Here is a 19,146-nt window from a genome sequence, read left to right on the forward strand (position 1 = left end):
CACAGTGGTGGTGGGCCTGATCTCTGCCAACGACGAGAGGGCCTACCTGGAAGAGGTCAAGGTCCTGGCGGGATGGTGCCAGGAAAACAGCCTCTCCCTGAACGTCAGCAAAACAAAGGAGATGATTGTGGACTTCAGGAGGTCGGGGGTCAAGGACTACAGCCCCCTCAGCATCGACGGGGCACCGGTTGAGAGAGTCAACAGCTTCAAGTACCTCGGAGCCTACATATCCGAGGACTTGACATGGACCATACACATTAACAGTGTGGTGAAGAAGGCACGACAACGCCTCTACTTCCTCAGGCGCCTAAGGAAGTTCCAAGTCAGCCAGAAGATCCTTAAGAACTTCTACTCATGTACAATAGAGAGCATCTTGACCGGCAACATCACCTCCTGGTTTGGGAATAGCACTGCAAAAGACCAAAGCAGACTACAAAGAGTGACACGTTCAGCCGAACGCACAATTGGAGGGGGGCTCCCCACCCTCCAGAACATTTACTACAAGCGTTGCAAGGGGAAGGCTAAGAGAATTATTAAGGACTCGAGCCACCCGAACAACTGCCTCTTTGAACTGCTGCCGTCAGGCAAGCGATACAGGAGTCTCAAGGCGAGCACAGAAAGACTCAGAAGTAGCTTATATCCCCAGGCCATCAGGCTGCTAAACGAACAATGAATGAACACTACACAACAACAACCACCAAACACACATAGCACACACATCCACACGCACACACTCACTTTAAACAAACACACTGTAGCACCCACTACACACACTTTATAGCACACACCCACTTTAAACAAACACACTGTAGCACCCACTCCCCACACTTTATATTTATGGATGAAGGATTGCACTACAACTCGTACACCTTACTGTAAATTGTACCTAAAATTGTACCTCATCCCATTTCTGCTTTGCACTAGATAGTACTGTACATTAGTACACTGCATAGTATTGTGTATTGTATATTATATGGTAACTCAGAACATTGTACATATGTCTATACCGAACAACTGTGACCTCATTTTCTTCTTCTAAATTCATGCTATATTATGTTATTATGTTATTTGATACTATCTTGTCTAGCACAGTCTCTGGAGCGTAACAGTAAGAAGCATTTTGTATGAAAGTATTCTGTACTTCTGTATGACAACTATTAAAGAACTTGAACTTTGCAGTGACAGCCCATTTGAGAGCTAGGAATTCAAGCTTGTGAGCAGGGTACTTGGCTTCGCTCTTCGTCAGCCCTCTGCTCGCAAAAGCTATGGCTCTTTTCTTCCTGTCCTGCTCTTGGTATAATGCTGCACCCAGTCCAGTGGTACTGGCGTCTGTGTGTAATATGTACGGACGTTTTGGGTCAGCGAATCCCAGCACTGGAGCAGAGGTGAGCTTCTCGATCAAGGTCTCAAATGCCTGCTGGCAGTGTGGTGTCCATCTATCGCCGAAGGATCCACCAGGATTGAAGTACTGTTTATCCGGCTCTTTCTTTTTCTTGCTGCTCTTCCGAAGTGGAGGATACCCTGCAGTAAGGTCGTTCAAGGGCTTTGCGATCTTAGCGTAGTCTTTCCTGTTGAGATCTCCTATACACTTCTCCATTAGCCTTTGGAACGAACTAGGTGCGTTCGTGATCCCTTGTGGCATTCTGTTGAACTCCCAGAACCCGAGGGGGCACACAAAGGCGGTTTTCTGATTATCAGCCTCTTCCATCTCGATCTGGTAATAGCCTGACTTCAGATCAAGAACAGAGAACCACTTTGACCCAGTCAGCACAGAAAAAACTCCTTCCAGGTTGGGCAGAGCATAGGCATCCTTTATGGTCTAAGAATTAAGTTTCCTGAAATCAATACACAGGCGCACTGAGTTGTTCTTCTTCCGGACCACAAATGATAGGGGATGCAAAAGGAGACTCTGACTCACGAATGATGCCTGCTGCCAGCAGCTCCTGAAGGTGCTTCCGCACTGCATCCACATCCTGAGGATGGATAAGCCTGGCTCTATGTTTGAAGGGGGTCTCATCACTGAGCTTGATATGATGGTTCACGTCATCAGTGTGGCCGTAGTCAAGATCATTTTGGGCGAACACCTCCGGCATAGAGTTCAACAGCTCTGTTATTCTGTCTTTCCACTCTAATGGCACATACTAATACTCAAGTAAGATTCTCTGCATTTTGAAGTTATTTTTCTAAATTAAAGGAACAGTTCGCTCTGTTTGTTTGATTCATCCCCAAAATGTGTCCAAAAAGGACCGGCACTAGTGTCTTGGAAGTAGAAACTGTTTGCAGCCAAAAACCTTTTTTGTCTTTTCATATAGTTAATAAATTGTTGTCAAATGGTTAGGAAGTTGTTTGGGAGGCGCTACACATAATTTTACAGAGACATGCTAAGGGGCCTCATTGGATGGTGTGAGCTGGGTAGTGTAGTTTTATGAAATTTAGACATCCATCAAAAGCCCTGGGTCTCCTCTTTCTTAGGACTAAAACTGTTATGGGTTGGCATGGTGGTGGAACCCAATAGTGCAGGACAGTGAACAAGGAACGAGTAAGGAGGCGAACGGTCAAAGTGTAAAGGCTTTTACTGTAGAAGTCCAAAGGTGATGCACGACAAAACACGTAACGTACGGTTATGTATATAACCATAGTTATATGAACATAGTGACGCTCAGCGCCATATTGCACATATCCTCACTTCAGTACTTGTGCACTGAATAAAAACTCACAATGTACCTTTACATACCAACATCCGTCTGGCCACACCCCCATCCGCTACCTATATAAGCAGGGGTGTGGCCATGCACTCACCTCCTTCTCAATCTTTCACCACAAGGCAAGATCAAGGGCTGCAGTGGCGTCTTACATAACCGTACGCTATATTTCACATAGCTCTGCTCAGCGCCATATTGCACCACAGGAGCTGAGCAGAGCTTAAGCTCGACAAATGTACCCCACTGAGGCCCCCCACAACCATCAGAACCGGGGAGGACCCGAGCCCCCCCGACCCTCCCTATTGGAGGACGGGAGGGAGACGGATCCGACCGTGCGAAGAGGAACTTGAGCAACTTAACGCACAGGGTGAGCAGACCGTGGGGCGTACCCATGACTACGCACACGCACAACCCGCATGCCACCAGGGAACGAACGGAAGGAACAAACCTCGTTACCACCCCCAAAATCACGGGGTCAAGAGCAAAGCTCAACCCCGTGGCAAGGCCGTAGCAGCGGAGCGCGAAGAAGGACCCAGACCCAGAAGGGACTGGATCCCCCCGGAAAAAGGGGGCCTGGAGAGGCCAACGACGCCACAGCATCGAGACCTCACCAGGCGGTCACTAGTGACACCGCCCCCCACATCGCCAGCGTATTCGGACAGCGTGTAGCTTATTGCCAGCGGAAGAGTGCAAGAATGCTTCCGCATTCGTCACCGCACGCCAGTACAGTAATGCGCCTTTCCTTTCCCCCCGCTCAGACAAATGCATGTAGTACATTGCAACACAACGCAGCATTTCCGCGTACATTGCAACGAATCACTTGGAGTTTGAAAGTGATATCAGAAGAAACTACTCAACCTCGGCTGTCTTTAACTATGAGTGAACACAACGCATTGTAACGTTAACGCAGCTGTCAACTGTACTTTACTATGGAATACATCATGTATATTATCGCGACGCGTCGTCACAGACTAAACAGTGTTCTGGATTTTCCTACAATGGATTATTGATTGTAAATTGAACCCTTGCACTGAAGAACCATTATGAATCTGTTAGAAAATGTTTTGGATCTAAATCACTTGGAGTTTGAAAGTGATATCAGAAGAAACTACTCAACCTCGGCTGTCTTTAACTATGAGTGAACACAACACTCTAACTTACCATGTTTAGATAATGAAGTACTCAACCTCTACTGTATTTTTTTTTTTTAAACTTTGGCCATTCCGCTAGCTCTTTTTTGCGTTTATCGCATTTTCTCTGGTCAAGAATGACCGACAGAAACAGGTTTGAATGGGTACAGATGGGGGGAAGACACTCTGAGAAAGATACGGCTGCAGTCCGGGAATCGAACTCGCTAACCCCAGATCCGTGACGAGCACGGTTGTCCCCGGCGCCGAAATAGCGCTCGAGGTACGCGGTGAGCTACTGGAGCTCCCCGTACCTCTACTGTATTTAACTATGAGTGAACACAACACTCTAACTTACCATGTTTAGATAATAAAGTACTCAACCTCTACTTGTCTACTGTCTGACTGAACACAACACTCTAACTTACCATCTTTAGATAATGAAGTACTCAACCTACTGTATTTAACTATGAGTGAACACAGCACTCTAACTTACCATGTTTAGATAATAAAGTATAACCTCTACTGTCTTTAAAGACAGCCGAGGTTGAGTAGTTTCTTCTGATATCACTTTCAAACTCCAAGTGATTTAGATCCAAAACATTTTCTAACACAGATTCATAATGGTTCTTCAGTGCAAGGGTTCAATTTACAATCAATAATCCATTGTAGGAAAATCCAGAACACTGTTTAGTCTGTGACGGTGTTTAGTCTGTGACGACGCGTCGCGGTAATATACATGATGTATTCCATAGTAAAGTACAGTTGACAGCTGCGTTAACGTTACAATGCGTTGTGTTCACTCATAGTTAAAGACAGCCGAGGTTGAGTAGTTTCTTCTGATATCACTTTCAAACTCCAAGTGATTCGTTGCAATGTACGCGGAAATGCTGCGTTGTGTTGCAATGTACTACATGCATTTGTCTGAGCGGGGCGAAAGGAAAGGCGCATTACCGTACTGGCGTGCGGTGACGAATGCGGAAGCATTCTTGCACTCTTCCGCTGGCAATAAGCTACACGCATTCGGACAGGGCCCATCCAAGAGCAGGCCCTTCCCCCCAACAGCACGCCGCCTGGCTCACTGCCCCTGGTATACTCAGGCAGTCACCCATCCAAGCACAACCCAGGCCTGAACCTACACCGCCTCCGAAATCAAAAGAGTGGCTGTAACTCGAAGCACTCAAGAGGCTACACCTACAGCGGGAGCAGGCAGCGCACCGGGGAGACGACCTCCAGAAGAGGCCGATCCCTCAATCCAGGCAGCAGGCACTTGACCCGAGCCTGGAGCACTGCGGACGAGACAGGCGCCAAAGGGGTCAGCTGAAACAGCACCCCGGCGGAAGGGGCGTATGCTGGCATTGCTGTGCACCATGTCAAAGCCTCCACAAAAAAAACCCTGACTCTCCAGAGGGGCCGAGGCAGAGAAGGCTGACACGATTGGCAGACGTCATGAACGTGCAGGGGCACACTCAAACGGGTAACCCGGGAGTTGACTCCGCTCCAACACACCAGGGAACCAACCACCCTCTTGGCTCAACATGAGGTGGTTGTTCCTATAACCCCTCAGGAAAAAACTCCAAAACACACTTGCGGGTATAAACTGGCTATACCGCAGTACAAGTGTTTCAGTTTTCAAAAAGGGGTTATCCCAGGCCTACGGGTCGACAAAACAATTCCGGACTGGGCCCGGCGGACCGGGACGTACACAGGGATGCCAGAGGAATTCCAAAGAATCACCTCAACAGCCCCCTCCCAGCCATGCTGAACAGGAGAAGAGAGGGGCGAAAAGAATGGAGAGAGACCAGGCCCCCTTAGCCTTAACAGTGAGGGGTAACACGCAGTAACACAACCACGAACATCTCCATAACGTCAAAACCCTGTGACACCCGGGCCGACCCGGCATTTTTTCCCCTGAAAAAAGCACAAGTCCCTCAGGGTACCAGAACAGCAGATCTGCGTCCCCGGCGGACAACGGGTTAACTGATCTGGACCGGCGCGACCAGAACCAGTCCCGTGCCCTAATCACGCCGACATTGGCACTCGGAAGAGACAGACTCCATCCCAGTCGCCCCATAAAAACGCAGTTTTAATGATGAGCAACCAGGGTGCGCAGGCCCATGCGTGATTCCCATGAGAAGCACCCAGGGCCAGCACTATGTACACGTCGAGACCCAAACACATCAATGGATAGTCAAACAAGACACCAGACATTATTCCTCCAAGCCGCCTGGGAGAACGACACAAAGCCTTCGCGCTTTATTTCCTCTTTTTTATAAAAGAGAAAAAAGAAGACTGACATGGATCCCATGTGACGCGGCTGAGGGAAAAAACCTTTTATTTGTTTACACCCCGTCAACCTCTCCATAAGGAGGAGACGGGAACCCCCAGAGAGACTTCCCACGTGAGCCACAAATTGACAAGTCAACGTAACATTGAGCCATGTGACCAAAAGGCTCAAGTTACACACATATCGAGCGTAGCAGAACACCAAGTTCCTACGCTCTGCCACGACAACTTGACAATAACAGAGAACCACACATGGGGCCTGTAAAGAACTCACGGAAGTCATCGCCCAATAGAAACGTGCCCAGTGACGTATTCTATGACGGGGGAATCTCATGACTCAACTGCCCGTGATAGGTGCGGAGTCAGAGAAACCCTTCCCCCCCCCCTCCCCTCCGTGCCGAGCTGACCTATCAGCGTGGCCGGACCGAATGAAAAGAGGGTCAAACCCCCCCGACCAATCAGAAGAGGGAAGGAGGGGTTTATTCGGTTACCCCCTCGCAAAACCAACCCTCGTATACGACAACAACAATAGCCATATGATACCTTAAGTAGCCAGCATGCTAACGAACAGCGTATATCCAAAGGATAAGCTAACCCAACGCACGCTAGCCACAGACGAAAGTCTGTGAACAGGGTTTATAACAAGGCCAAGGTTTATATGTGAACACAACACCCGTGTTTTATGTTGCAAGAACACAGAAGATTGATAGAGAGAGAGCGGTCTAAAAGACTGTGGTACCATTACACACACAAACACTTCTGCAGACCAACACTACAGTGTTGTGGCTCAATATCACCGTTTTAAGCAACAGAACACACAACTAACCTCTACCTTTATATGAAGAACATAAGTCTTCAGGCCGAGGAAGAAAAAAACCTTTCGACCGATTGTTAGCCACAGGCCTTGCTAAGCACACATGCACATATGTAGCGACCAACAAAAGACTAAAAGTCTAGCTCTCCTATCAACCCCACACTAGCGAAGGTTCACACATCGTATCCCCATCATATGTAGTGAATAAACACACAGTTTGTAACAAAATACAGTCCCTCCTAGGATCATAGATGGGCCGGGGAAGGGAACAGGGGTAATCAATAGGGGAAAAAGTCACTTTAGCGACGCCTGCCACGAGCCGCTCGTGACTTGCCACCCCGGGGAGCTGTAGCGGGTTGCCCGGTCTCGACGATCTCTACCGTCACCTCCGAGCGTGGATGGGCCTGCTGCGGTGGTCGAGGCGCCCTCTCTCCTCCTGGCCTTCTTCGCCGAAGAGCCAGCAGTGGCGGTGGTAGCGGCGGCGGCATCGGACGCGGATCCCCGACGACGAGCCTTCTGTCTGACTACACCGGCGACATCGGGCGGGGGGAAGTGAGGCTGGAGCACCGATCGCTCCTCCTGCATATCCCTGCAGGTTGCAGTCATGAGCTGCAACGCCGACCCGAAGAGCCCAGCATCGGAGAGGGGTGCCGTCAGCAAGGGAAGCCTCTTCCTGTCCGGCACTCTCGCCTGCTCCAGCCAAAGATGGTGCTGAGCTAGAGTGGCCAGGGCGCGTACCTTCCCGGCGGCGATGGCCTGCAGCTGAATCAGATGCAGGATGGCTCCGGCCGCCTGGGCGTGCTGAACATGTTGTTCCTCCGTCAGCACCGTACCGCCCGTCATCATCCCGGACATAAACCTTGTTGGCTGCGCGATGTTAGGCGTAGCAGCCAGGGTTTGAGTACCAGCGATGAACGACTGGTCGCTCCAGTTGGCCAACCGCCTCGCCGATTTCCCGTGGGGAACCGGCTTCCGCAAAGGCTCCCACACCACCTTAGGACAAAGAAGAGACGCCATCGGCCTATCAAGCCGAGGCACCCCCTCCTTCATACCCTCGACCAGACACACCACCCTTGTGACTTGCACGTAGGCGGGGGTGAGGCCAGTGATGTGGGAGACCACCTGTCCCTGACGTACGTAGGCCTCCATTGAGGGGAAAAATGGGCAGACAACGCCCGTCTCCCTCATAGGACGACGTTGCCATAAATGACCTATTAGATCATCAGGGACAGGAGCAGGCAGTGGCTGCGGCACGCCGTTTGCGACTGCCGCTGCCGCCATGAGCTCGGGGAACAAGGCACGTAGTTCCCCATGCGTACTTCCCTCCACCGAGCCCGCGTCCCTCACATACGACAGGCTACTGCCCATTGCAGAGCCACCTTCCGATGTGGCTGATAGCAGGGCATCTCGTCGCTGAGTCGGAGGTTCTAACCCGACACCAGAATACGAGGGACCCCAAGGAGACATATCACCCCCTGCCATTTCAACCTGAACGGGAGAGGGATATGTCTCCACCGGAGCGTCGAATAAGAGCACATCTGCCTCCACCATGTAATCCTCCGTTTCCATCGGCCACGGAGAAACAGACGCACCCTCACCCGGCTCCAGCAACTCCCCGAACCCAGGCCATTCGCGCCTGCAAGCCACCATCCTACGACGGGAGCGAGCAGACGCGAAAAGTTTGCATCTCAAATCCTCCGCCTCGAGAGGAGCCGGCCGCCCATCGGCAGACGACCCCCCGGCGGCGGAGGAACCAGAGCAGGAACCAGGCCATCTCACAGGAGATGCCGCTGGCGCACCCGCTCCTCGGAGAGGCAAACTACCCACCGGACGCCTACCGGGCGCGGATGACGTCCACAACAGCGGCGTCAAACCCGCCCCAGAACGCACGGCAGAGTTGCTAGCGCGACCCCCCGAGGTAAACATTATAGCTTAGCTCTTTTCTTTTGAAATTATGAGAGAAAGAAAAGAGCAAGAAATAATGTTAACGCTTTACTCAACTTTCTTCAGCTTAAGTAACCTTGTTAAAGTGATTGGTATACAAGGCACTTTCTTGTGGTGAAAGTGAAGAAGGAGGTGAGTGCATGGCCACACCCCTGCTTATATAGGTAGCAGATGGGGGTGTGGCCAGACGGATGTTGGTATGTAAAGGTACATTGTGAGTTTTTATTCAGTGCACAAGTACTGAAGTGAGGATATGTGCAATATGGCGCTGAGCAGAGCTATGTGAAATATAACATAAAAAGGCTCGGCCAAGCTGGCACGGGGACAAGAGCACAATGACTGATAAACAAAAACCCTAACCAGAAAACGAACTTGAGAACTAGAAAACAAAGAGCTAAAACAAAATAAGACTACTACCTAAACACTTAGTACTAACCAGAAGGTTAGTAAAGTATCTTGTATATTGTAAGGTACTCGGTAGGAATAACGAACACGAGCAGGGCAGAAACGGAAACAGAGCAATATAGCACGCGGGACACAGGGAGCTCCGACGAGCTGGGCAAAACACGGAAGACTGGAGCAGCAGTCAAGGCACGAATAAACAAGGTTACGAAACACAGGATACGAGCGAACAGGATACGCAAAAGGGAATAATGACTGTGCACTGGAAGACAGGGGGAGGCGGTCAGATATACAAAACGCTGATTACAAATGAGCGACAGCTGGGAGATAGACACTAAGGACTGACACAAGACGAGACTAAATAGCAGAGAGATACAGACACTGAGAAACACTGGACTAGACTAGATGCATAATACAACCACATACAGGGAAGGAAGTTCAGGAACACTAGACTATAGGCAAGGAACATTACAGAACATGAACACAGGGAGTAACAAGGCAGAGACTAAACATGACAAATAAAATAAACGATGACATGAGTGATAACGCCGACAAGAGTCCTAACGCCGACATGCCGCAAGATGGCGCCAGAGGATTGTCTATGAAAGGTGCATGCACAGTTCTGTCCATGAACGGGGCACCTCGGCAAGCGGCGGAAGAGGAAATGTTCATAACGTTAATGAGTCCAAGTTGGCCAGGTTGGCCATAACAACAACGATTTCAGGACGGCTTCCTATCCTCGCGTCTAAATCATACAATGCGCAGAGATTTTTATAAGCTCATATTTAGCTAATAACACTTAAAATCATTGCTAAACAAACGTAGTGCTGGAAATATACACTTTGACTGCTGTTTTGATAGGGTTAGGGTCTTTACTCTTGGCTACATTTGAAAAATAAACACAACTTAACTCACTGCCATGCTGTTTTAGTGTTGTGAAGGGCCAGATTAAACTGAGAATATCCCTTTATTGTTTGATATACTTTGTATATTATTTATATATATACACGGAATATCCCTTTACCTGCGTTCAGACCAGAGTAATATTCGCTCTCCTATTGGACAGCGCCCCCAGGCGCCAGCGCGCAAGCCCCCAGCGGCAAGTTCAAAGACAACTGCAGGCATGTCGGAACATGCCCGGGGTCAGCGTAGTAATACGAGACAAGGACTGAGGTTGGGACTAGATATTCACTTAAGTATAAATACAGCACAAGGTGCGCACACCGTGCTTAGTCGCTTAGTTCAATTCAGTTACGTTCAGTACCTTACCTACCTTCACCACGAGTCAACGTGCAGTGAAGTGAGCAACCTTGCGTCTAACAGAGCATTGAGAACCGCGTGCGAATAGAATGGTAAAAGTGTCAGAGTTTAATGAAGTAACGTTGAGTTCGACTTAATCTAATGTGAAGTAAATAGTCGATCATTTATTGTATATCGTGTGGCCACAGTTCTTTCGTGTGTAGCATTACCCAGCGGTTCGTCGTGTCTTTAGCTAGTGTACTTAACCAGGCTGTGTGGCCTAAATACGTCGCCCACACCCGAGGAGTCCTAGGCGGAGAACCGTTGGACATGTACACAGGAGAATCGGCGTCGGCGATTGCAGAACCATTACTGGTTGGATTGTATTGATTTGGAACGTGGTATCCGGAGAAGAGCATCGTTGATTTCCACTATCGTTTGGGATTCAACCTCGTGCGGATTACAACTCGGGCCTGCCTCGTGGACGGGGCTGGCTAGCTGTCATCAATGCTGTCGGGCATTTGGATTACAATTATTGCTTTTGCTGCTGATCAAGGGAGTTTACAAGGACCAACTCCTGTACCTGGAGTCTCTTTATTCCTCATTGAATCAGACGGAGTACCCGAACATTCCTCTACCCTCCAGGCCTTACACCCCGGAGGGAACCCATTGTCTCCAGTCGGTACCAGTGTTGCCCTATATAATTGCTACTATACGACAGGTGGTGTCAACTTAGACCCATCGTAGGATTCCTGCTATTCTTAGTGACTCATGCTCTTGACTGACTTTACGTATATTCTTCGCCATACAAGCGCGACCCTAATTCTCATTCTGTAACCTAACGTTGCCTAATAATAATAAATTACCCTCAAATACTATTTCTGTGTCAATGCCGTGTTCTTGTGGGTGTTCACCATCTATATTTGATGTACTGTCTGGCCAGTAATTAAAGTACATAACTAGCAGTGGTTTAATCTATCACAATCTTTAATACAGTCAGGGTTTTGTAACCCCTCAGTTACACCTACTGTTTTTCCATCTTTACTCCCTGGCGCCAGCGTTATTGACCTTTTTCACAATGTTTGCGGACCCATCGTATATTCTATATTATAGCTATGGAGACAATAGTATGGCTCATTTGACAGGCACTATTTATACTCCAACAGGGACGAAACAGTTTATTTCTACATACATTCGTTTGCGCGCTATACCACGCAAAGAATCGCCCCGTTTCACAATAATCCAGGCTGGTTTTCTAGATCGTGAGATATAGTGTTTTGTGCGCATATGCGCAAATCTCGCGGCTGCTCACCTGAAGCCTATATTATTGCCAGGTCAAAGGTAAACACGACCATGTTTCTTCACAAAGCCATCGGGTGGGGGGGGGTCTTTTTCCGACGCTGCGATCATTACAAAAGCATGTTTTATGATGGGGTTCGGTAAAATATAGACGTTACCTTTGTCAGCAGGTACTCCACTCTCGTTCCAAGTGTCTTGGATCAGACCAGGATCAATACATATAACGTTAGGTGGCCCTCATCCATTGTCTTCTTCTATAGTTTGCTCGGGCCAGATTATACCACAGAGCCGAATAGGTTTCCTCATCGGCCAGTTTGACTATAGTATTTTTATGATTTACCAGAAGTGCTGAGTCCAACATAGTCTGGTGGAAACGCACCTTATCATCCATAATCATCATCCATATTGTGGCAGATATCATCCCCTGTCCCATGGCTACGTGAAGGATGGGAAATACTACTGCCACGGGAGGAGGAGAATCAATTAGGCAGCTGCTTAGGACTGATAAAACACACCTGTGCACCACAAGATCACCAACAACCCACACACACACACACCAGACACACATAACATAAAACACTAGGACAGACAGAGTATTGTTGAGTGGAGGTGAGGTAGGAGCGAGTACAGAGAGAGAGAGAGATTGAGATACAGAGTTTTGCGAGGTGAGAGGTTGTTGAGAGGAGAGGTGAAAGCGAGAAGGTGTTCATTGTGTACTGGACCCTAGACTCCCTTGTGTACTGACCCTGGACCGGAAGACAAACTCAATCCCTTTTTTGTACAAGAGCCTGTTTTGTGTTTTTGACCTTGGACTGTATTACGACTACTCTAATAGGGAGGTGTAGTGGTTACGTCATTTTCGTTTTTTCCTGTTCCACCCTCTGTTCCACTTAATGTATTTCCCCATTGACCATTTCTAAATCAGCTTGTTTTAGATAAATAAAGCATTAACGTTGGCATGGTGTACCTTTCTGTGCGTATTTATCCACAATCTATAGCTCAACATGAAAATATTTGTAATTAATCGTAAAGGTAGCAAAATAACAATGTTTATGTTTTCGTTCGCTGGGAAACTACACTGCTATTTGGCGCTGCTGACTGACGTCACCACAGCGTAGCCTCCTGCCTGTAGTCACAGACCTAGGATCAGATTTCCCTTACATTCCATAAGCTTAACAATTCGTACAATGGGAAAATAACTGACCCTGAATCTGTGGCTAGTATCTGTTTCACCCAACACTAGTGCTCCGCTGATCATAGCCATTTATCTCTAAAGCTATAACCACTATTTGTAAAAGCCACAACCACGTTACCATATTTGTATTTATAATTTAAATCACTGTAAATACTAATGTAAATCATTGTTTCGTTGTACATATTGTGTATAGTTTATAACGTTATTGTTTTTTACATGACGTTAGTAGCTAGCTAGCTTGCTAGCCGGCATTCCCGAAACTCCTAACATGCCCCGATTTAAAATGGTTCTCTCCTCTTTGTATACCTTTGTCCTCACAAACAAAGTATTTTGCCAGGGAACTTATGGACACGACGGTAGTAGTAGTTATAAGGTTTTTGAGCTTGTAACGTTGTAGCTAGCTAGCTTGCTAGCCGGCATGATGCGTGTGCAGTGCTTGTACATATTCCAATGTACAGTTTTGCTTGTACAGTTGTACAGTGTCCCACCCCACCCACCCAACCTCCTCCAATGTACAGTGTCCCCCCCCCACCCCCCACCTACCCTCCAATCTACAGTTTCTACGTCAAATGTATATACTCTCTTTTCTGGACTCTTTTGGTATCACAAACAGTACTGTATTTGCAAATCTGATGTCATAAATGTATAGATGTAGCAGTACTGTCTATCTGTATGTCGTGTATGTCATATATGTTAGGATGAATTGAAAATGGGGGACCCTGATGTAAACAAGACGAAAGTCTTTCTCTGGTCTGCATCCCCTTAACAATTGTATGTATTGAGCTGTACTGTACTGTACCCATTCTGCAATCTGTTAATAAAGTTTTCAATCAATCAATCAATCAATCAATCAATTCAATCAATCAATCAAAGCCCCACAGGTCTGAGAAGAGGACCTGCACATTTTACTCGTTCCCAAAACTCCTCTACATGCCCCAATTTTTTTATCTTTTTTTTTTAATCCTCTCTTTCTCTGATTTTTCTCTGTTTTTTCTCCCCATCCCAATTTTAGTCGTTGTGCCAATTCCCACCCCCCCCCCTGCCTGGTTGTTGTGCGCATGTTCTCCTACTGGTCGGTACAAGGGAACTTCCTCCGACACGCGCGGCGACAGCCAGTGACTCTTTTTTCACCTGGCAGCGAGGACTCTCATTGGTGAAGCGTAACGCGTGGGAGGTCACGCTGCCTTCATCAAGTCCTGCCTTACGACAAATTAAAAACCTTATAACTACCTTTATTTCAACCAAAAATGCTTAAACAATAATGTTAGTGGTAGAAGGGAACTCATTTTGTGCAAAAATGGAAAGCTTGCCAATGTTCATGCAGCAGAATTGTTACAATAGCCGATAATCCATTTTCCCAATGATAAATCCCTATACGGGTGGAACAACCAGTGACGTCAGATTACACATCCCTATTGCCCATCGGACTATATTCTGCCTTATTCAATAAATATCTTTTATTGATTGATATTGCACTTGTGTGGACAGTTGAATTGGTTTGTTTTTGAACCGTGATGAGTCTGAACCCCACCAGGCTCGTCACAATATCATCCGTTTTGTCTTCTTCTTCATCATCTCCAATAGTTCGCTCGCCATTGTATTGCAGGTTACTATTGTGTGATCGGGCCAGACTATACCACGGAGCCGAATCGGTTTCTTCACGTGGAAACGCACCTTATCATCCATAATCATCATCCATATCATCCATTTTGTCTTCTTCTTCATACCATCTAATAGTTCGCTCTAGGCGATTGCCATTGTCAAATGTTAGTTGGCTGTACTGCTCACTGCTGCTCAGTCCCTAGTGCTTTGGTTGCTCTCACTGCGGCGTGGGGCGACCCCACACTAAACTGGCCCATGCCGTTCATAAGGTAGGCGATACTGCCACCTGTCGGGGATTCAATCGTCATTGCCGGTCCCAGGCACACTCACAAAGGCCTGCGCGAGTGTTTAGAATAAGAAAATAGAAAAAAAGGAAAAAGGAACGGAAAAACGAGATATCTCGTCATTGGCGCTCAAGCGTTGGCTCTCAGAAACGAGATATCTCGTTATTGGCGCTCAATGAGTTAATATGGACTGTATTGATCTATTTGTGACCTGAAATAAATCTCGGCCCGATACCGGACCGATCAGGCTTAAGAGGTTAAACAAAATGAATTGTTCCTTTAATGAGAATATCATCTTACCATGCCATCACTTTAAATAAGAGTCTTTCTAGCATTATTACTCAGTAGTACCCATTATATATATTCCAGTTGAATCACTTGTGCATTGTATATTGTTATTGAACTCTACTGTAACATTTGCACTCTGGTTAGATGCCAACTTGTTGTTGTTGTATGTGCTGTATGATGACAATAAATTAGAATCTAATATAATCAAAATCTAATCTAATGGACCTGTCTGATGAAACTGTGAATAACGAATGTGTGTGTGTGTGTGTGTGTGTGTGTGTGTGTGTGTGTGTGTGTGTGTGTGTGTGTGTGTGTGTGTGTGTGTGTGTGTGTGTGTGTGTGTGTGTGTGTGTGTGTGTGTGTGTGTGTGTGTGTGCGCGCGCGCGTGCTGTGTGTGTGTGTGTGTGTGTGTAGCTTCCACCTGAATAACCTGAACACAGCAGACCTAAAATAAATCGATGTTGCTCTGGTGTGACTCTTTCGGGGGAGCTTTCTTGTTTGACATAAGCAACCTAACATTGCATGACAACACATGTTTTGCCGGGCCGGGCCGGGTGGCATGATGACGATGTGACACTCATCTCGCTTGGCTGGAGTCCCCTGCTGGCTACTGCCAGTGCATGGCTGTGGTGGGGGCCACTGTCAGACACAGTCTGCAGTCAGGCCAGGGGAGGGGTGTCACATCATCATACTGGCAGGCATGCCCTCCGTGGCCCCTGCCACTCTCTTTCCCAGGGAGGAGGCAGCGAGGTTAAGGGGTCGGTACTCACCTTAAGGAAGGGCACCAGGTAAGGCTGGGGAGATGACTTCAGCTCCGACTGAAGCCTGTTGGTGAACTCCTCTGGGTCGATCTTGGCATCCTGCAAGGGGGGGGGGGGGGGGGGGGGGGGGTGGAGGATGTTGAAATCCAGTCAGCTCATAAGTAATAATAATAATAAGTAACACACGCTTTTACAAGTGAGAGCACAGAGGATGAGTGACGCGTAGCAATGTTGAGATGAAATCACACCACCGGAGCTGTTGATATTGATTTAAAATTTAACAACCACCCTGGGATACATCTCATTAATAATAACTCGCCATTAGATGCACATAGACAGCAATGGAGCAACAAGGCTTTTGGGGGGTGAGAACGAGCTCTACGTCACCATCTACAGGAAAGAATACACATTACACTCAAATGCAACAAAAAGAGTTGCTCGTCCTCTTACTATCACAATCAGTCTCTCAATTGTAAAAAATATCAAATAGATAATTGTTGAATGGACAATTGATGGGACCTAAAAAGCTGTGATGAAGTTGTGAGGCTCACCAGCAGGTCCTGGACCAGCGACTTCACATTCTTGGAGGTCTCCGGGGAGGGCGGGTTGTGGGAGGCCAGCTTGATCAGGGTGGCCAAGAAGTTCTTACACTTCTTCACGTTTTCCTGCATTTCCTGAGACATCAGGCCAATGACAACACAGTCACTTATGCAAAAAATGCCATTCCATCAGTACACCTTTTTTTTTTTCTTTTTTTTTTAATCATCTTTCATATTCTATTCATATTCTGTGAACTTTGGTGTCAAATCATCTTATTTCCAAAATGCTTAACAAACAGACAAATAAAAATCTCTTCTAACACCGATGATAGTGGTGTGAGGCGCCTGTAGCTCAAAGATAGACGGGAGAGAATGACAGACTCTGTGTAGTCTGTGTCCAATCATCTTTGTCGCCAAATGAGATATGGCACCTGTCCCAAGTGCCAGTGGCAATGAGCTGCAGTTCTTATGAGGATGTGTGGCCTGGATATTTGGGGATATATATATATGTGTGTGTGTGTGTGTGTGTGTGTGTGTGTGTGTGTGTGTGTGTGTGTGTGTGTGTGTGTGTGTGTGTGTGTGTGTGTGTGTGTGTGTGTGTGTGTGTGTGTTGTGTGTGTGTGTGTGTGTGTGTGTGTGGTGTGTGTGTGTGTGTGTGTGTGTGTGTGTGTGTGCCTGTATCTATGCCTGGATCATTGTGTGTTCACGTGCCCTTGCGTGTGCATATGAGCATATGTGATCGCAAATGTGTGTCTGTGTGTGTGTGTGAGAGAGAGAGAGAGAGAGAGAGAGAGAGAGAGAGAGAGAGAGAGAGAGAGAGAGAGAGAGAGAGAGAGAGAGAGAGAGAGAGAGAGAGCAAGAGAGAGAGGGGCTGTGCCTATACCCAGCTGTGAGGCGGGTGATGTGGTGGTTGGTGACACAGCCAGGCCATTGGCAACTGTGACAGGGCCCCCTGCGGGAGGCAGTACAGAACAACACAGCGGAGAGATTGACAGGGCTGGGGGCCCCTGCAGGGGGCCAGAGAGAGAGAGAGAGAGAGGAGAGAGAGAGGGAGGGAGAGAGAGAGAGAGAGAGAGAGAGAGAGAGAGAGAGAGAGAGAGAGAGAGAGAGAGAGAGAGAGAGAGAGAGAGAGAGAGAGAGAGAACAGACCTGGGAGATGATGGGGCCCCCAAAGGGTGCGGCAGCCATGGCGGTCTGGGGAGGCTGCGCTGGCTGCAAGGGGGCCTGGGCCTGGGCCTGGGGCGCGGCGACCACGGGGCCTGCTGGGAAGACATCACTGCCAGGGCCGGAGCCATGGGGCCCTTCTGGAAGAGCGAGAGGGAACAGACAGAGAGATAAACAGGACATGACGCCTCCCTCGCAGCAAGGCCACGGAGAACAGGAGGGCAGGAGGCGCGGCGCTCCTGAGGCACGGAGCTCCTGTCACATCGGGCTCCTGACTTCAGTGGACATCGCTTAACAGACCAAGAGGAGGACGGGAGGTGGGGGGAGGAGGACAGGGAGGTGGTGGGGAGGAGGACAGGGAGGTGGTGGGGAGGTGGACAGGGAGGAGGACAGGGAGGAGGACAGGGAGGTGGTGGGGAGGTGGTGGGGAGGAGGACAGGGAGGTGGTGGGGAGGAGGACAGGGAGGTGGTGGGGAGGTGGACAGGGAGGTGGTGGGGAGGTGGTGGGGAGGTGGTGGGGAGGAGGACAGGGAGGTGGTGGGGAGGAGGACAGGGAGGAGGTGGGGAGGAGGACAAGGAGGAGGTGGGGAGGAGGACAGGGAGGTGGTGGGAGGAGGACAGGGAGGTGGTGGGGAGGAGGACAGGGAGGTGGTGGGAGGTGGACAGGGAGGAGGACAGGGAGGTGGTGGGGAGGAGGACAGGGAGGAGACAGGGAGGAGGACAGGGAGGAGGACAGGGAGGAGGACAGGGAGGTGGTGGGGAGGTGGGGAGGAGGTGGTGGGGAGGAGGTGGGGAGGAGGACAGGGAGGAGGACAGGGAGGAGGACAGGGAGGAGGACAGGGAGGAGGACAGGGAGGTGGTGGGGAGGTGGACAGGGAGGTGGTGGGGAGGAGGACAGGGAGGTGGTGGGGAGGAGGACAGGGAGGAGGACAGGGAGGAGGACAGGGAGGTGGTGGGGGGAGGAGGACAGGGAGGTGGTGGGGAGGAGGACAGGGAGGTGGTGGGGAGGTGGTGGGGAGGTGGTGGGGAGGAGGACAGGGAGGTGGAAGAGGGTGGGGAGGAGGACAGGGAGGTGGTGGGGAGGTGGTGGGAGGAGGACAGGGAGGAGGACAGGGAGGTGGTGGGGAGGTGGTGGGGGAGGACAGGGAGGTGGTGGGAGGGTGGTGGGAGGAGGACAGGGGGTGGTGGGGAGGTGGTGGGGAGGTGGGGGGAGGAGGACAGGGAGGAGGACAGGGAGGTGGTGGGGAGGAGGACAGGGAGGTGGTGGGGAGGAGGTGGGGAGGTGGTGGGGAGGAGGACAGGGAGGAGGACAGGGAGGTGGTGGGGAGGAGGACAGGGAGGTGGGGGGAGGAGGTGGGGAGGTGGTGGGGAGGAGGTGGGGAGGAGGAAGGAGGTGGTGACCCACCTGACTCGACTAGAGCATCTTCTGAACTATCTAAGTATCCATAGGTTCAGAGAAACACTTAGTCTAGATAGTGTACTGGTGATGGAACAGATCCG

At 49.2% G+C, this 19,146-nt stretch overlaps 1 protein-coding gene across 1 annotated transcript in view; it reads right to left on the bottom strand.

Moving 5' to 3' along the window:
* The window catches only part of LOC311246880 (transcription initiation factor TFIID subunit 4), a 301,235-nt gene that overhangs the window by 267,721 nt on the left and 14,368 nt on the right, over positions 1 to 19,146 (bottom strand). The window contains 4 exon segments of the mRNA XM_084337121.1: positions 15,953 to 16,042; positions 16,495 to 16,617; positions 17,632 to 17,741; positions 17,744 to 17,786. Coding sequence (XP_084193247.1) covers positions 15,953 to 16,042; positions 16,495 to 16,617; positions 17,632 to 17,741; positions 17,744 to 17,786 — 366 coding nt within the window.

Source organism: Notolepis coatsorum (assembly GCF_963971535.1).
Source record: "Notolepis coatsorum genome assembly, chromosome: 20".
Classification (NCBI taxonomy): domain Eukaryota; kingdom Metazoa; phylum Chordata; class Actinopteri; order Aulopiformes; family Paralepididae; genus Notolepis; species Notolepis coatsorum.